Consider the following 17693-nt stretch of genomic DNA (forward strand, 5'->3'; position numbering starts at 1 on the left):
CTTGAGTTACGACCGAGTTCTGTTGCTTTGCCGGCGAGACCCGAATTTCTGTGTATGCCGGATTTCACAGTTAAAATCTAAATTTACGTAAAAAAACTTGGCAAAATGTAAAATTATATATAATGTTTATTTATTTATTTATTTATTTATTTATATATTTTTAATAGGATGCTGTACTTATTTTTGCTTATTGGTAGATGGTGAGTTACGAGTTTCAATAGTTTATTTGAAACTGAAAGCACAGAACATGACATGTGTAGGCCGTAGACGATGGCAACAATAACAACTCGCAAATTCCTCTACCCCACCCTCTCTCAGGATTTAGGGTTAGTCAGACACCTGGTGAGTTTCGGAAAATCCCAGAAAAACCCAGCACTCAACACATCACCTGTAGCATACATGCAACCCATTTCGTTGCATTACTGTCCTTAATTTGAGGTTATGTGAACCGAAAGTTGTTTGACTTGACTGTCGCCGATGTAACGTCAATGTGAACACAAAACAGCATTTATAGACTAGCAAGGTGTTTTCACACGATGGTTTAACTTCTGTCTCAGCCCAACATATCTTTACAGAGGCGCATCGGTGTCGCTCTCCTTTCTTTGTTCTTTTTATGATGACAAGCCTGCTTTCATGGTTCCTTGCTATTCTTTTTGGAAGACCCGGCTTTGTTTTTTGGAGCCATAATGTGAAAAACAGAGGGTGAAAAGGCAAAGATACTCCCGGCACACAAGCACAGACAAGCACTATACACTAGCTAAGCAGAAACTATGGTGTTGGGGACTTAAAGTGAACGAGGCACGTGCGTCATAAAGTCGAAACATCGTAGGCCAAGTTAGCATTTATTTTACGTAGTATGTCGAATGTGCTGCTAGTCTTTAAGCCACTGTGGTGCCACCTTATCACCAAAAAGAGCTTTTTACATTGAAAATTTTTCTGAATAAAAGCTTAAATCCCTAAATTCTTTATACATATGGACGTAAAACAGTCTCAATTCTTGGTTAAAAGAGCATAAAAACCAGGCAGTTAGCATTTATTTTATGCAAGTATGCCGAATGTGCTGCTAGTCTTTAAGCCACTGTGGCGCCACCTTATTACCAAAAAGACCTTTTTACATTGAAAATTCTTGTGAATAAATGTGCAAATCCCTGAATTCTTTATAGAAATGGACATAAACAGTCTCGATTCTTGGTTAAAAGCCAAAAAAAAAAACTGACCGTTAGCATTTATTTTACGTAAATATGTCGAATGTGCTGCTAGTCTTAAGCCACTGTGGTGCCACCTTATTACCAAAAAGAGCTTTTTATATTGAAAATTATTGTGAATAAATGCGCAAATCCCTGAATTCTATATAGAAATAGACGTAAAACAGTCTCGATTCTTGGTTAAAAGCAAAAAAAAAAAAAAAAAGGGCAGTTAGCATTTATTTTACATAAATATGTTGATTGTGATGCTAGTCTTTAAGCCCCTGTGGCGCTGCCTTATCACCACAAAGAGCTTTTTCTGTTCAAAATTCTTGTGAATAAATGCGTAAGTCACTGAATTCTATATAGATATGAACGTAAAACAGTCTTGCTTAAAAGCAAAAAACCTGGCAGTTAGCATTTTTTAAAACGTAAATATTGCGAATTATGACGCCAATGCCGTAGCGGTTAATTTCTCCTATTGATTTTTTTTCACAACGTTTCAAAATGCATGCATGGTAAGAAAAATATAATAGTTACCTTGAATCCTCGAACTTATCCATCATGAGACAATCCTTTCTGTTTGTATGCGGTACAGCTTTACTTTTTCAACCTAAATCCGGCGTTGGATAGCTGTATGTGTTTGACAATAACTGTGACCGACTGAAGTGGAGTGTGGGACGGCCCCCTACTTGAAGGCGTGGCGCAGTGTCTGTGAAATGCGTCCCGTCAATATCATTATGAAGTCTATGGCCAAGGCCATCGTAACCCGAAGACGCCCTGTATTGTAAACATTATTTCAACTTTAACCATGTAGAAATGAAATGTGCCAAGTCCAGCCAGCCAACATTTTGCAGCATTTATATGCTGTGCAGTCGATATTCTGCCAGACTATAGGCAGTAAAAAGTGTCTACGGCATACAACCAACCAACCAAAAAAAAAAAGGAAATTTATAGAACCAGCAGCTAGGACTTTAGTGTAGAAGAAATACTGCATTATATTGCTAGTTTTTGCTAACACTGACAACACGACAGCGATTGATGGATGTTTGCTTAAAAGTCTACCTGATTTCCTCGGGGAACTGAGCGTTGGTGACCAGGAAGCTGGAAATGCGTTGGGAGTGGAGGAGACGCACAAAACGATTGATCTCGGGGTACATGATTGGCTCTCCCACCAGGGACAGAGCGCAGTGCTGCACAGTCAGACCCTCCTCGTAACGATCCGACTTCACGCCGGGCACGCCTGACAGTAGAAAACAAGACACCGGATTTCAATTTTCAACTCCCAACAACATGTGGCTCTAAAATGTTTTAAAACTTCACATGTGGGGAAAGAAAATCTCAGACAGAGGTTGAAAAATATTGCTGTATGTCCACATAGTGTGTTTGTTTTGCTTGATTTAATTTTCTCACAGCACAGTAGACACCAGTGCAACTGCTGAGGAGAAATATTTAGGGGAGAACGAGGTTGGTTGTCAGAATGTTTCCTTTTATATAAATTTATTTAGAGCCGTTCCAACTTAGCCTGAACGATATATCGTTTAAACATCGCCATCGCGAAGTGCGCATGCGCAATAGTCTCATCGCAAGGATGTGCGTTAGTCCACAAACTTTTGATCTGCTTCATGGGCTCCGCAAAGCCTGCCTCCCTCCCTCTCCCAGCTCTTTGTTCCTTAGTCACTGTGGCACTTGCTTATTAAAGTTAACGATGTTGACAGATGGTTGTTTGATATTGCCAGAGAAGCGGACCTCACATGCGCCGCATACGTCAATCATCGTTTAACTTGTTAAATAGTTGTTGCGCAAGGAAGCACCCGCTGGAATGAATGTGTGTGTGTGCGCAGCCGTACATGTTCTGTCTCGGCAATAAACGCCAGAAGTGATCTTGAGGAGTTTGTCATTTTTACATGTCACTCCAGGGGTTACAGTCAAGGTAGGTTAACAGAATCATTTAATTAAGCCAAGCATTTTTTTACTACAGTACTTTATTCTTGTTTAAAAATGATTCGGTGGGACAGTCATGTTTAAAACTGATCATAATTATTACATTTGAAGTGCTTAAAAAAACATTTATTAAAATATATATACAGTGCCCTCCATAATTATTGGTACCCCTGAAAAAGATGTGTTTTTAAGCTTCTAATCTTTTTTTTTTTTAATTCAAATGATATGGGACCTTAATGGAAAAAAAGAGAAAAATCCAACCTTCAAAACAAGTGCATTCATTCAGTGGGGAAAAAGGTCCTCATAAAGAAAAAAAATATTTGACATCAAATAATGTGTGTCACAATTATTAGCACTCCTGGTGTTAATACTTTGTACAACCCCCTTTTGCCAACAAAACAAGGTCTGGGGACTGAGATGGCTATGGGAGGAGCTTGATTTTGTGTCTGGTGAACCATTTCTGTGTAGATTTGGCCATATGTTTAAGGTCATTGTCTTGCTGAAAGACCCAGTGACGACCCATCTTCAGCTTTCGGGTAGAGGGCAACAGATTTTGATTTCAAATGTCCTGGTATTTCAAAGCATTCATGATGCCATGCACCCTAACAAGGTTCCCAGGGCCTTTGGAAGCGAAACAGCCCCACAGCATCACTGACCCACCCCCATACTTCACAGTGGGTATGAGGTGCTTTTCAGCATGCGCATCTTTCGTGGCACGCCAGACCCACTTAGAGTGTTTGGTTCCAAAAAGCTCAATCTTGGTCTCATCTGACCAAAGCACACGGTCCCAAGTTGAAGCCTGGGACTGTGTGTATTTTTGTGTGAGGGGTGCCAATAATTATGGAGGGCACTGTATACATTTTCTAAAATCATACTTTGCGGAAAAAAGTGAAAAAACATGTCTTATACGTATGTGTTTCCAATGCTAAATCTGAGCAGACACCAAACAAACAAAAACAAAAAAATTGGGGGGGGGGGCTTCTTTGTGGTTTTTCACTTACCGCGGCGGGTTCTGGTCCTCATTAACCGTGTAAAACAAGGGATAACTGTACACTGTGGTCACGGTGAGTCTTTCCAAACAGCTATTCAAGTCATTTAGTTAAAATTTCTTTTAAAAAAAAAAATATATATATATATGGCGGAAAACACTCAGGTGACTTGAAGTTCCGCTCTGAGACCCCCAATTTGGCAAAATTTCAAAATTGTCCAATAAGCATGCGCGATACATTATTGGAAAGCTTAAAATCTCAATTTTCTGAGGGATGAAAAAAATTGAACAGGAGGGCATTTAAAAAAATAAATAAATAAACAGCAAAACCCTAACTGGAGGTGAGAGCACACGAGAGCATAAATAAAGACGCAATGATTTTAACGAGATACAGTATTATTTCGTACATACAGTACCTCTTTTCGATCCAAAAACTCCATGTTCCATGTATCACTGAGTGTCAAGACACAACTGTGAATGGCAACAGCTGGATTTTGGGGGGATTTTATGGGTGAAACATGGTAATATAAGAATGGTCGCGATGCAGAAATCGCAGGCATTTCGCAGGATTTTCATATATTTACCCTTATAAACTTTTTTTTTTCAATTTTTCTTTTTTTGAAATGATTATCATCTAAAATATTGTGAAAAATGCGCCAGTAATGAAAAAAAAAACAGTTAAGCCATAGTTATGAGATAGCTATCCGTGACTTTTTTACAGACGACAATTTTTTCATTGTGACGTAATTTGTTTAAAAGTTCAAAACATGCAAGTGAATTATTTTTTTTAAAGTCGTTTTTTTTTTTTTTTTTAACTAAATAGCAGACATCAATTAATGATGCTAAGCTAAAAATGACAGACATTTCGAATAATAGATATGATTACTTAACTTATTTTTGTGGCTAGGTTGAAACTAGGTTGAATTCCCACCTCTAGTCATTTATGTATCATTTTTTACTTTATTAAAGAATTTAGGTGTTTAAAAATGTTTTTGTGAATTAGTATTCATCAACCAAAAAATGATCGCTAGAATAGTCAAAAAATTCATCGTTTGACTAGTTGATTCGTAGTAAAAATAGTCGAGACTAATCGGGAGAAAGGTAATCATTTGCGACAGCCCTAAATATGTTACTATGAACCGTTTTTATTTTCCAGAGTTATTTTTTTCTATTTGTAGAATTCACACAACTGAGAGCTGCTGGGGGGAAAAAATCACTGTGACAATCAACCTAAACATGTGTTTTTGACTAAAGGCTAAACGGCTAACAAGTAACTGTTTTGCTATAGAATGTGAATCAAAAGTATAGCTTTGTGCTTATACTTTTCAACGATACTACTTTAATAAACCTAATTCATGCCTGAAATCTGCTAGAAAAGTTGGAACAGTAACAAGATGTACAGGAAACAGAAAGCTCCAAGAGCATAACACGTCACATTTTTCAGACTCCCCCTTGCTGTGTTTACACCACTAACCTCGAAACTGTCGGATCATGTTTTGATGCTTCTCCAGTGCATCCTGCAGGATCTTCTCAGCGGGGTCCATCTTCCAACGCCACTCGGTGCCCACTGGGTTGGTGTGATGTCTTGTGATCAAGCACACATGCACAAACCAAAAACAAAAAAAAAATGAATTGTAAAAACAGGTTTCACAATAGCTTTTATGATGGGGGTTTATCATCTGAAAGATGTATTGTAGTACACTTGCATGTGCATAAGAGAGCACATGGATCAACATAAAATAAATAGTGGATAAATGGATCAACATTTCATTTTCTCCAGAATAAAAATTACATTTAAAAACAAATTGTATGTCTATCTCGATTAAGTAGAATTTATTACAATAAAAAACTCACATGTTTAGTCAGGGTTTTTTGTTCTTTTCAAAGAAGCAAACTTTTTCAGAGACTAAACACATTTTTGATGAAAACAAGTTAAATCTTAAACTAGGGGTGTGAGAATATATCAAAAAGGTGATATATCACGATACTTTGTAGCCCAAAAGGTAATCGATATGCTCCCACCAAGAATCGACATATTATTTTAAAAAGGTGTCATTGTTTATTTAAACAAACAAAAAAAAGGAACCAACAGGTTGCTACCAAAATCTTCCATTAGAGCAGTGTCGACTTTAGCTCAATGGCTGCCATTGATAGCGCTAGACATCCATTTTATTTTGACTAGATTAGACGTAATACGCCGTCATTGGCACTGAAACCAGAGCATTCACAGCTAGTTTTATTGTGGGCATTTACAGGTCACTTCCTGTTCATTTTAGGGGATTTACAGGTTACTTCCTGTTGATTCTGATTCACTTCCTATTCATTTGGCGACATTCATGAGTCACTTCCTTTTCAGTAGCCCAAAATCAACATGAAGCGACCAAAAACTGGCCCAAAAGGAAGAGGAAGTGACCAAAAGCAAACAGGAAATGATGTGAAATGCCCCAAAAATTAACTCACTGCCTAGGATTGGCTGCCACTGACGGCCATAGATGTCCAATCCGTTTGAATTGGTAGGAATGGCAGCGAACGAACATTCGTTCATTGCCTGCCATCACTCCCACTTCAAATGTATTGGACGTCTAGTAGTGATAAACCCATTCTATTTCACATCAGAAGGATGAAAAGAACATGTTTGTCTGTTTTTAGTCGTTTCATCTTTATCTGAACCTTTTGGAATTTCTCACATTTCTGCATAAAATCACCATCAAATGTGATCTGATCTTTGTCAAAATCACACAGATGAAAAAAAGTCACTGCTTTAACTAAAACCACCCAAACATTTATAGGTTTTCATATTTTATTGAGGGAAGTATGCAAACAATGACAGAAGGGGGAAAAATAACTAAGTGAACCATCACATTTAATATTTTGTGGCACCCTCCCTTTGGCAGCAATAATTTCAACCAGACGCTTCCTGTAGCAGGAGATCAGTCTGGCAAATTGACCAGGCCTAATCTTGGGCCATTCTTCTCTACAAAACTGCTGCAGTTCGATCAGATTCCCGGGATGTCTGGCATGAATCACTTTCTTTAGGTCATGCCACAGCATCTCAATGGGGTTCAAGTCTGGACTTTGACTTGGCCACTCCACAACGTGTATTTTGTTCTTCTGAAACCATTCTAAAGTTGATTTACTTTTGTGTTTTGGATCATTGTCTTGTTGCAGCTTCCGTCACCTTTTTAGCTTCAAGTGTCTGACAGAGGGCCTCAGGTTTTCCTGCAAAACATCCTGATAAACTTTTAAATTCATTCTTCCATTACTGAATGCAAGTTGTCCAGGCCCTGAGGCAGCAAAACAGTCCCAAATCATGATGCAGCCTCCACCATGTTCCACGGTGGGAATGAGGTGTTGATGTTAGTGAGCTGTTCCATTTTTTCACCACGCATGATATTGTGTGTTGCTCCCAAACAATTCAAATTTGGTTTCATCAGTCCACAAAATATTTTGCCAAAACTTCTGTGGAGTGTCCGAGTGCCTTTTTGCGAACATTAAACGAGCAACAATGTTTTTTAGACAGCAGTGGATTCCTCCTTGGAGTCCTCCCATGATTACCATTCTTGGCCATAGTTTTACAGATAGTTGATGTGTGCACAGAGATATTGGACTGTGCCAGTGATTTCTATAAGTCTTTAGGAGACACTTTAGGGTTCTTTTGGACCTCTCTGAGTATTCTGCGCTGAACTTTTGGCATCATCTTTGGCGGACGGCCACTCCTTGGGAGAGAAGCAACAGTGCCAAACTCTCTCCATTTGTGGACAACATCTCTGACTGTCGACTGATGAATATCCAGACTTTTAGAGATGGTTTTGTATCCTATCCCAGTTTTATAAAAATCAACAATGCTTGATCGCCGGTATTCAAACAGTTTTTTTGACAAGAGCCGTGATGCACATCAGACAATGCTTCTCATCAAGACATTTCTTACCAGGTGTGTGTTTTATAGTGGGCAGGGCAGCTTGAAACCACTGATCAATGATTGGGCGCATATCTGACTAAAAAAAAATGTTTCAATTGCTCTTTAAGTCTCCTTAGGCAGAGGGTTCATTTACTTATTTTTTTCCCCCTTCTGTCATTGTTGCATGCTATCCTCATTAAAATATGAAAACCAATAAATGCTTGGTTGGTTTTAGGAGAAGACGCTGTTTTTTCATCTGTGTGATTTTGACAAAGATCAGATCACATTTCATTCATTCATTTGATGGTGATTTTATGCAGAAATGTGAGAAATTTCAAAAGGTTCAGATACTTTTTCATATCACTGTTTGTTTTCCTGCTTCATGCTCATACAGCGCCACAACTTCTCACGAGCCCTCCTTCTAAGCAGTGCGCCTAAACTGTCCAGCTTATGTTTAGTACTTAAAGTCAAAGATGATTGACAGGTTTGTAGCTTTGAGCTTGTCAAAGAAGATTGGTCGCTCTACGATCAAAGGCCCAAATGTGTCTATCATTGTTACATACTTTTTTCATACCACTGTAAAAATTTCAAGAACTAATTGATTTTAAAATGGTTCATTTTTCAATTTTAAGAATAAAAGAAAAACTTGTGTCTTACTCTTTTTAAAAAGAAAAGTCCTATTTTTCAAGATGTTGCATTTTTTCTTAAATGTGGAGAATTTTTTTTTTTAAGTAAATTGTGCAAAGTAATTGTCTGATACATAGATCATTTCTTTCAATTCCGAGTTCATTTGGATGTTAACACTTCTATAAATGTCAGCGTCTGACCCTGCGATGACACGAGACATTTTCTGCAGGTTGTCAGCGTGAATGGGGTTCACTGTGGGTCAGCGCATTGGGGGGGTGCACTGTTGCAGACTTCCTGTCGCCTTTCATTGCATCTTCTGGACAAAATGTCGTGCATGTGGAGCAGACCTGTGACAGTAACCTTTTAGTAGGAAAGGGCGGGGGCGGCGAACACCTCACCTACTCCCGACACTGCCATAAATCAACGGCCACCTTTTCGTGCTTGCCTCACTCCCGCCACATGCTACTTTATCACAACAACAATGATGACGACTGACTTATGTAGGCGGTGGCATTACCTCCAGCAGAAGACGCACTTGTTGGCGCAGGCCAAGCTGGGTGTGGTCTCCATGCAACGGTGGGACTGGATGCCATAAAAGGTGTGTTTGTAGCAGCCGCCTCGGCCTCGCAGCATGGACTAGGACATTATTAAAAATTCACAAAATTGTCGATTACACCACTGAAAAGGGGTTGTGGTGTTAAAGTTGAATTACCTTGGTCCAACGGCAGAGCTTCACTCCTGAGTGACTTCCAATCAGCTTGTAACCTGGCCAGAAAATACAACAAACAAGACACATCTGTAAGAATTGTCTCTCTCAATCTGAATTCATCAAAATCTCTTTAAGCATTACGGTGTATGATTGTTAAATAAATATTGGATTTCTTCCAACAATGTCACTTGTACTAAACGAAAATAAGTAAAAAAACTAGGGTAAATTCAGCAAGAAAAAAAACTTATATACTTGGGCTGCAGCTATCAAATTTGTACGCTGCTGGCCAAAAGTATTGGAACCACTGGAATTCTGTCAGATAATGCTCAATTTCTCCCAGAAAATGATTGCGATTACAAATGCTTTGTTAATAATATCTTCATTTATTTTGCTCGCAATGAAAAACACCAAAAGAGAATGGGGGGAAAAAAAAAAAATCATTTACACAAAACTCGGACAAAAGTATTGGCACCCTTTGAAAAAATCACATTATGATTCTCTAATTTGTGTAATTAACAGCACCTGTTACTTACCTGTAGCACATAACAGGTGATGGCAATAACTAAATCACACGTTTGAAGCCAGTTAAAATGGATTAAAGTTGATTCAACCTCCCTCCTGCGTCTTTGTGTGTACAACGTTGAGAATGGAGAAAAGAAAGAAGACATAAGAACTGTCTGAGGACTAGGGACGCAAACTTGTGAGGAAGCATGGGCAATCTCAAGGCTACAAGTCAATCTCCAAAGACCTGAATGTTCTTGTGTCTACCGTGCGCAGTGTAATCAATAAGTGTAAAGCCCATTGCACTGTGGCTTGCCTCCCAAGATGTGGACATAAAAAAAAAATGTGATGAGAGATTTCAACGAAAGTAAAATTGTGAGGAAGCATGGGCAATCTCAAGGCAAAAAGACCTGCATGTTCTTGTATCTACAGTGCGCGGTGTCATCAACCAAGTGAAAAGCCCACGGCACTGTGGCTAACCTCCCCTAGTTGTGGACGGAAAAGAAAGGATGGTGGATAAAGAACCTCGACTAACATCCAAACAAGTTCAAGCTGTCCCGCAGTCCGAGGGTACAAGAGGGTGTCAACCCATACTATCCGTCGGCGTCCGAATGAAAAGGGACTCTATGGTAGGATACCCAGGAAGACCCCACTTCTGATCCAGAGACATAAAAAAAGGGAGGCTGGAGTTTGCCAAAACTTACCTGAGAAAGCCAAAAATGTTTTGGAAGAATTTTGGGAAAAGGCATCAACATAAAATTTACAGGAAAAATAAACAAGGCCTTCAAACAAAAGAACACGGACCCAACAGTCAAACATGGTGGAGGTTCCCTGATGTTTTGGGATTGCTTTGCTACCTCTGGCACTGGACTGTTTGACCGTGTGCATGGCATTACGAAGTCTGAAGACGACCAACAAATTTTGCAGCATTATGTAGGGCCCAGTGTGATAAAGCTGGCTCTCCCTCAGAGGTCATGGGTCTTCCAGCAGGACAATGACCCAAAACACATTAAAAAAAAAAAAAAAAAACACTAGAAAACTGTTTGAGAGAAAGCACTGGAGACATCTAAAGTGGCCAGCAATGAGTCCGGACCTGAATCCCATAAATTACCTGTGAAGACATCCGAAAATGCCAGTTTGGAGAAGGCACCCTTCAAATCTCAGAGACCTGAAGTAGTTGGCCAAAGACGAATGATCTAAAATTCCAGCAGAGCATTGTAAGAAACTCATTGATGGATACCGGAAGTGGTTGTTCGCAGTTATTTTTGTCTAAAGGTTGTGCTACCAAATATTAGGCTCAAGATGCAAATACTTTTGTCCGGCCCAGTTTTGTGTAAAATGATAATGAATTTTTTTTTCAGTTTCTTTTGTGTTTTTTCATTGCAAGCAAAATAAATGAAGATATTACTACCAAAGCATTTGTAATTGTAATCATTTTCTGGGAGAAATTGAGCATTACCCGACAGAATTCCAGGGGTGCCAATACTTTTGGCCAGCAGTGTATGTTGGTACGTTCAATGTAAATGAGGGGGGAAAAATGGTGTTTCTTCTTAACCAGAATACCTAAGTTACAAGTGCTCTGACAATATACAAATTGCACGTGCAACTCCTGATATGTTTTGTCATTTTTAATGTACTCTTATAATCATTATTATCTTTTTGTTTTCCAACAGCGTTGCTCAAAAATGGCAACAAATGTCACAAGCTCTTAACATGACGCAGCAGGTCAACATTTGGGTGGACGGGAATGACACATTGCTATTTATAGCGTGGTTGTTGTGTAGGAAAACAACAGGAGAAGGAGCTGAACGGCTGCCAGAGGATGCTCAATGACTTCCACAGGTAAGCCAGCCAAATCCGTGGCTTGGGTGTTAAATAAAATGTTACAGAGTAGACAGACACATAAAACAAATTTGGAAGATAAATAAACCTACAGATTTACTGCTTAATTATTCTGGCAACAATCTGAAACACTGCGGCAATGTTGCAGTGGCCATCTCTCTTCTGTTACGAATTTGTCGTCTTTGGTGTATGTTAGTTTAGTTAGTCTTTTGTGAAAAAGCAGCTCGTTACTTTTTGGGAGGTAAACTTTTATCTTTCTATTTATTTATTTATTTGGGTTAACTTTTATCTGTGAAGTTCAATTACCTTTGCTGAATATATCTTGTGTTACGCTTCTAACAGTTCTCTGTGACGTAAATGGTTTAAAAGTTTAAAATATGCGCGTGAATGATTTTTTTTTTTAAAGTTTTTTTTTTTTTTAACTAAATATTAAACATTAATTAATGATTCTAAGCTAAAAATGACAGACATTTCGAATAATAAATACGATTATTTACCTTCTTTTGATGGATAAGTTGATACAAAAACGGACCAATTAAAAATTGTTCAGGGACTTAATGCACCATGAATCTGCCATGGCAGCATATAGACATATTGTTCTATCAAACACAACAGTTCTTTTGGCTTAAAATACAGCAATTTATTTTAAAGAGGGGTGCAAGAGCAGAAACTACTTTTTCAACCTTCTCTGTGTTTTCCTCCATATGTTAAATATTGCTATTGATCCAAAAAATATAGGCGATTGTCTCTGCATTTGGTGATTTTTGTGCATCTACTGTAAAACCTGAGACTTTTATAGCCATTTTAAGTTTTGTTATCCTTATATAAAAAATAATCAGGATTTTATAAGGGAACGACTTTAAATTTTTTGATGCCTCTGCTCATGGAGTAATAGCATTATATAGCTAAGGTAGGTGCCTATTTTGGTTTTAGGTTGGTAGCAGCTTTGGTTTTGAAAATATCTGAATTTTAGGTTTTTAAAAATAGCCCCCCTATAGATCATCCCCGTTTCCCATGTCATGTCAATAGGTTATGAAGTCTATGCACCAACAACAGCAGCCAATAGGTTAAAAGACTTTTTTTGTGAAAAAAATTCAATTCTACAAGTCCTTTATTTAAATTACGTTTTCAAACAAACTTGAATTTCAAGTCGTGAGTCATCTTCAACACAAACATATTTCTGACATTTGTGACCATTGACGTCATTACCACAAGATTTCACCACCTGTTCTGTTTCATATTACCGGTACAAACATAATTTGCAAACTGGATAACTATTCTTGGGTTTTGTTGAACATAATATACATAATCGAATACAAAACTGACACCTTTTGTAGGTTTCTCCTGCCGGCGGAGGCAGAGCTTTTTTTTTTGTTTGTTTGTTTGAACAAACAGCAACAAGAAATACATTGTTACACACCTACTGTGCTTTCTTTTTGTAACTGAATTATGTGTCTTTATTTCCTGTTTGTTAAGAGAATAAATGAACCTCTAAAAAGAGAAAATTGACTATTTTCTTCAATGATCTATGCAGAAAGCCTCTCCAAAATCAGCTCCGGGAACTTCAAAGACACTTGAGTGGGTAATAATGGAGTCCAAGGGTTGGGGGCCCAGGCCACACGCATTTATCGAGAGCATCATCAAGTTTCAGAGACGTACAGCCGGATGCCCATGTAGCAGAGAGGACAATCAGCAGAAGAGAATTATTTGTTGGTTTGGGCAGTGAAAGTGGACAAAGGTGTCAAACTCAAAGCCGGGGTCCACATCCGGACTGCTAAATTATTATGTGTGGCCCGCAAAAATATACAGTGGGGCAAATAAGTATTTAGTCAACCACTAATTGTGCAAGTTCTCCACTTGAAAATATTAGAGAGGCCTGTAATTGTCAACATGGTTAAACCTCAACCATGAGAGAAAAAAAACAGAAAAGCACATTGTTTGATTTTTAAAGAATTTCTTTGCAAATCATGGTGGAAAATAAGTATTTGCTCTATACCAAAAGTTCATCTCAATACTTTGTTATGTACCCTTTATGGCAATAACAGAGGCCAAACGTTTTCTGTAACTCTTCACAAGCTTTTCACACACTGTTGCTGGTATTTTGGCCCATTCCTCCATGCAGATCTCCTCTAGATCAGTGATGTTTTGGGGCTGTCGTTGGGCAACATGGACTTTCAACTCCCTCCTCACCCCGTGGCGTCAAAATGATAACAAGAATGGGGAGCAAAAATCCCAGAACTGCACGGGGGGACCTAGTGAATGACCTACAGAGAGCTGGGACCACAGTAACAAAGGCTACTGTCAGTAACTCAATGCGCCGCCAGGGACTCAAATCCTGCACTGCCAGACGTGTCCCCCTGCTGAAGCCAGTACACGTCCAGGCCTGTCTGTGGTTCAGTAGAGAGCATTTGGATGATCCAGAAGAGGACTGGGTGAATGTGTTATGGTCAGATGAAACCAAAATAGAACTTTTTGGTAGAAACACAGGTTCTCTTGTTTGGAGGAAAAAGAATACCAAATTGCACCATACCCACTGTGAAGCATGGGGGTGGAAACATCATGCTTTGGGGCTGTTTTTCTGCAGAGGGACCAGGACGACCCATTTGTGTAAAGGAAAGAATGAATGGGGCCATGTTTCGAGAGTTTTTGAGTGAAAATCTCCTTCCATCAGCAAGGGCATTGAAGATGAGACGTGGCTGGGTCTTTCAGCATGACAATGATCCCAAACACACAGCCAGGGCAACAAAGGAGTTGCTTCCTAAGTAGCATTTCAAGGTCCTGGAGTGGCCTGGCCAGTCTCCAGATCTCAACCCCATAGAAAATCTGTGGAGGGAGTTGAAAGTCCGTGTTGCCCAACGACAGCCCCAAAACATCACTGCTCTAGAGGAGATCTGCATGGAGGAATGGGCAAAAATACCAGCAACAGTGTGTGAAAAGCTTGTGAAGAGTTACAGAAAACGTTTGGCCTCCGTTATTGCCAACAAAGGGTACGTAACAAAGTATTGAGATGAACTTTTGGTATTGACCAAATACTTATTTTCCACCATGATTTGCAAATAAATTCTTTAAAAATCAAACAATGTGATTTTCTGGGGGGGGTTCCATTCAGTCGCTCATGGTTGAGGTTTACCCATGTTGACAATTACAGGCTTCTCTAATATTTTCAAGTGGGAGAACTTGCACAATTAGTGGTTGACTAAATACTTATTTGCCCTGCTGTATGTGTATCGATTTCAGGTTTGTCGTAAAATTAAAAGTCCTGAAATTCAGAAATATGAGAACATTCATAGGTTTTTGTTTAGATTTTTATTATCACATTTATCTCATTAGCTGTCATTGACAATGCTAGATGTCCAATGCATTCGCACCTCCAAACGTCCAAATGGATTGGACGTCGGACGGAGATTAAATGTCAACCTGTACTATCCGTCGGCATCTGAATGAAAAGGGACTCTATGCTGGGATACCCAGAAAGACCCCAGCTTCTGACCCAGAGACATAAAAAAGACAGGCTGGAGTTTGCCAAAAATGTTTTGGAGGAATGTTCTCCGGTCAGATGAGACAAGGCATCCACATTTACAGGGAGAAAAAAAACGAGGCCTTCAAAGAAAATAACACGGTCCCCACAGTCAAACATGGCGAAGGTTCCCTGATATTTTGGGGTTGCTTTGCAACCTCTGGCACTAGACTGCTTGACCGTGTGCATGGCATTATTAAGTCTGAAGACTACCAACAAATTTTGCAGTCTAATGGAGGGCCCAGTGTGAGAAAGCTGGGTCTCCCTCAGAGGTCATGGGTCTTCCAGCAGGACAATGACCCATAACAAACTTCTAAAAACACTAGAAAATGGATTGAGAGAAAGCACTGGAGACTTCTAAAGTGGCCAGCAATGAGTCCAGGCCTGAATCCCATCGACCACCTGTGTAGAGATCTGAAATTGGCAGTTCGGAGAAGGCACTCTTCAAATCTCAAAGACCTGGAGCATATCGGAAGCGTTTGTTCGCAGTTATTTTGTCTAAAGGTTATGCTACCAAGTATTAGGCTGAGGGTGCCAATACTGGCCCAGTTTTGGAGTTTTGTGTAAAATGATAAAGATTACATTTTTATTTAATTCACTTTTGTGTTTTTTCATTGCAAGCAAAATAACTGAAGATGTTACTACCAAAGCATTTGTAATTTCAATCATTTTCTGGGAGAAACTGAGCATTATCTGACAGAATTGCAGGGGTGCCAATACTTTTTCCAGCACTGTATACCACATATGAACATTGTGGTGCTAACGTTAGCTTATTATATTTACACGTGGAAACCATGTGGGGGTGCCTGATAACCGAGGAGAAAGAAGAGGGGACGGGAGTCAAAAGGAGACGTGATTAGGTGGTGTGAACTTTGTGAAGCGTACACAATTCAGCAATGTGAGGCGAGGAACCTAGTATTATGTAAATCACCTGTGAGTGTGGACATCCTTTTCTATGCCACCTCATGGCTAATCCTGGCACGGACAATCTCTCTACCTGAGTGGGTCTAACTGCACCCAGTCATGCGTGAACCAACTCAGACTTGTGATAGTCCTCCAGACAGCGCGTCCCACCCCCGTGCCGTAGCTCCAGCAAAGCAGCAACAGTCATCCCCCGGGACCCAGCGTGGTCCCCCGGACCATCTGTGCCCCAATTAACCGGCCCTCAGGATAAGGATGAGGGTACGTGCCACCGCACCCCCACGCCGGCCCCCACCAGCGCCCGCCCACGTGGACCCTCAGCCACCGCCAAAACCTCCCAACTGATGCGGCACACCGCGGGAGCCCCACGGCCCACTAGGCCCGGGGCAGGAAAGGATCCCCACCCGGAGGGGCAGACACCCTGCTGCCCCGCTGGGGTCCAGTGGGCGATTCCGCCACGGGGCCGTCCGGGACCGGAACGGGGTGGCAGCCACTACCCAGCACCGTGATGGGTAGTGTAGGGAGGGTAGTCAGGGAGGTAAAGATTATTTGATTTAAAAAAAAAAAAAATGCTGTAAAACTCTGCCTCTACATTGTTTGAAAGGGAATCAGTAATAAATTGATTTGATACAGAGGAAGCCTTTGGAAGAATTGACCGAAGAATAGTGCCTGATTCATTGTCGTAATTAAGCAAAGTTTTGGTACTCAACAAACTTTGTCGCCCTTGTGTAGACAACAAGGTGAGGCGAGTAGTGGCAAACATCTGGCTGTCTTCCAACTGGGACGTCCTTTTATTTTTATTACTAGCAAGCAATGAGGCTCCAGCTCCATCATTATCATCATCATCATCATGATGCACACCTGGCAGATGCTCCCGTGAAGAAAAAAGCTATTCGCCGCTACATTAAGGATTCAGCGGACCATGGTGGCTCAATGCTACCTTGTTTGCTCAGAGCGTCTCTCAGGGCGGGTGTGATCATCTCCCGTCGCTCTTCCTCTTTTTCCTCTTGGCGCTTCCTCGTCACTTTCCTGGAGCGCTTGGCCACCTGTCCACCATTTGAGGAACTCTGGGAATGCAGACGAAGAAATTTGTGAATAGACAAAATCATTTTGTGTAGTGGGGACCACTTTTAAATTGATGTTGCTATTTTTATTTATTTTTTAATCTTTTTTTTTTTTTTTCAATAAAAAAGACAAACATGTTTTGTTAAATTACTTTTTTAGTTAGTAAACAAAAACTGATTTTTCCTTTTTTTTACTTTTTAAAAATAATTTAACAATATACTGCAAGTAAAATAACTAGGAAAATTATTTTTAAATTGAAAAAAAAAAAAAAAAAAAAAAAATCCTGGAAATCTGCTAACAATCCCTTGATTTGTTGTAGTTATTTTGAACACAAACATACAAACAGATAGACATCCGGAACTGAATACATAACCCATGAAAATAGATATAAAACAAATAAATCAAAGAATATTGACAATAAGAGGTTCAGAAAAAGAAGATTTGCATCATAATTAGGTCAACAAAAAACAACAAGAAATACACTGTTACACACCTAG

At 39.7% G+C, this 17693-nt stretch overlaps 1 protein-coding gene across 1 annotated transcript in view; it reads right to left on the reverse strand.

Moving 5' to 3' along the window:
• Positions 1-17693, reverse strand: part of LOC130917923 (S-adenosyl-L-methionine-dependent tRNA 4-demethylwyosine synthase TYW1-like) — a 105008-nt gene that overhangs the window by 65190 nt on the left and 22125 nt on the right. The window contains exons 8-12 of the mRNA XM_057839703.1: positions 17072-17198; positions 9354-9406; positions 9159-9277; positions 5591-5700; positions 2250-2427 (exon numbers count right to left, since the gene is read on the reverse strand). Coding sequence (XP_057695686.1) covers positions 2250-2427; positions 5591-5700; positions 9159-9277; positions 9354-9406; positions 17072-17198 — 587 coding nt within the window. The remainder of the gene's footprint in view (positions 1-2249; positions 2428-5590; positions 5701-9158; positions 9278-9353; positions 9407-17071; positions 17199-17693) is intronic.

The sequence above is a fragment of the Corythoichthys intestinalis genome, chromosome 6 (assembly GCF_030265065.1).
Source record: "Corythoichthys intestinalis isolate RoL2023-P3 chromosome 6, ASM3026506v1, whole genome shotgun sequence".
NCBI lineage: Eukaryota > Metazoa > Chordata > Actinopteri > Syngnathiformes > Syngnathidae > Corythoichthys > Corythoichthys intestinalis.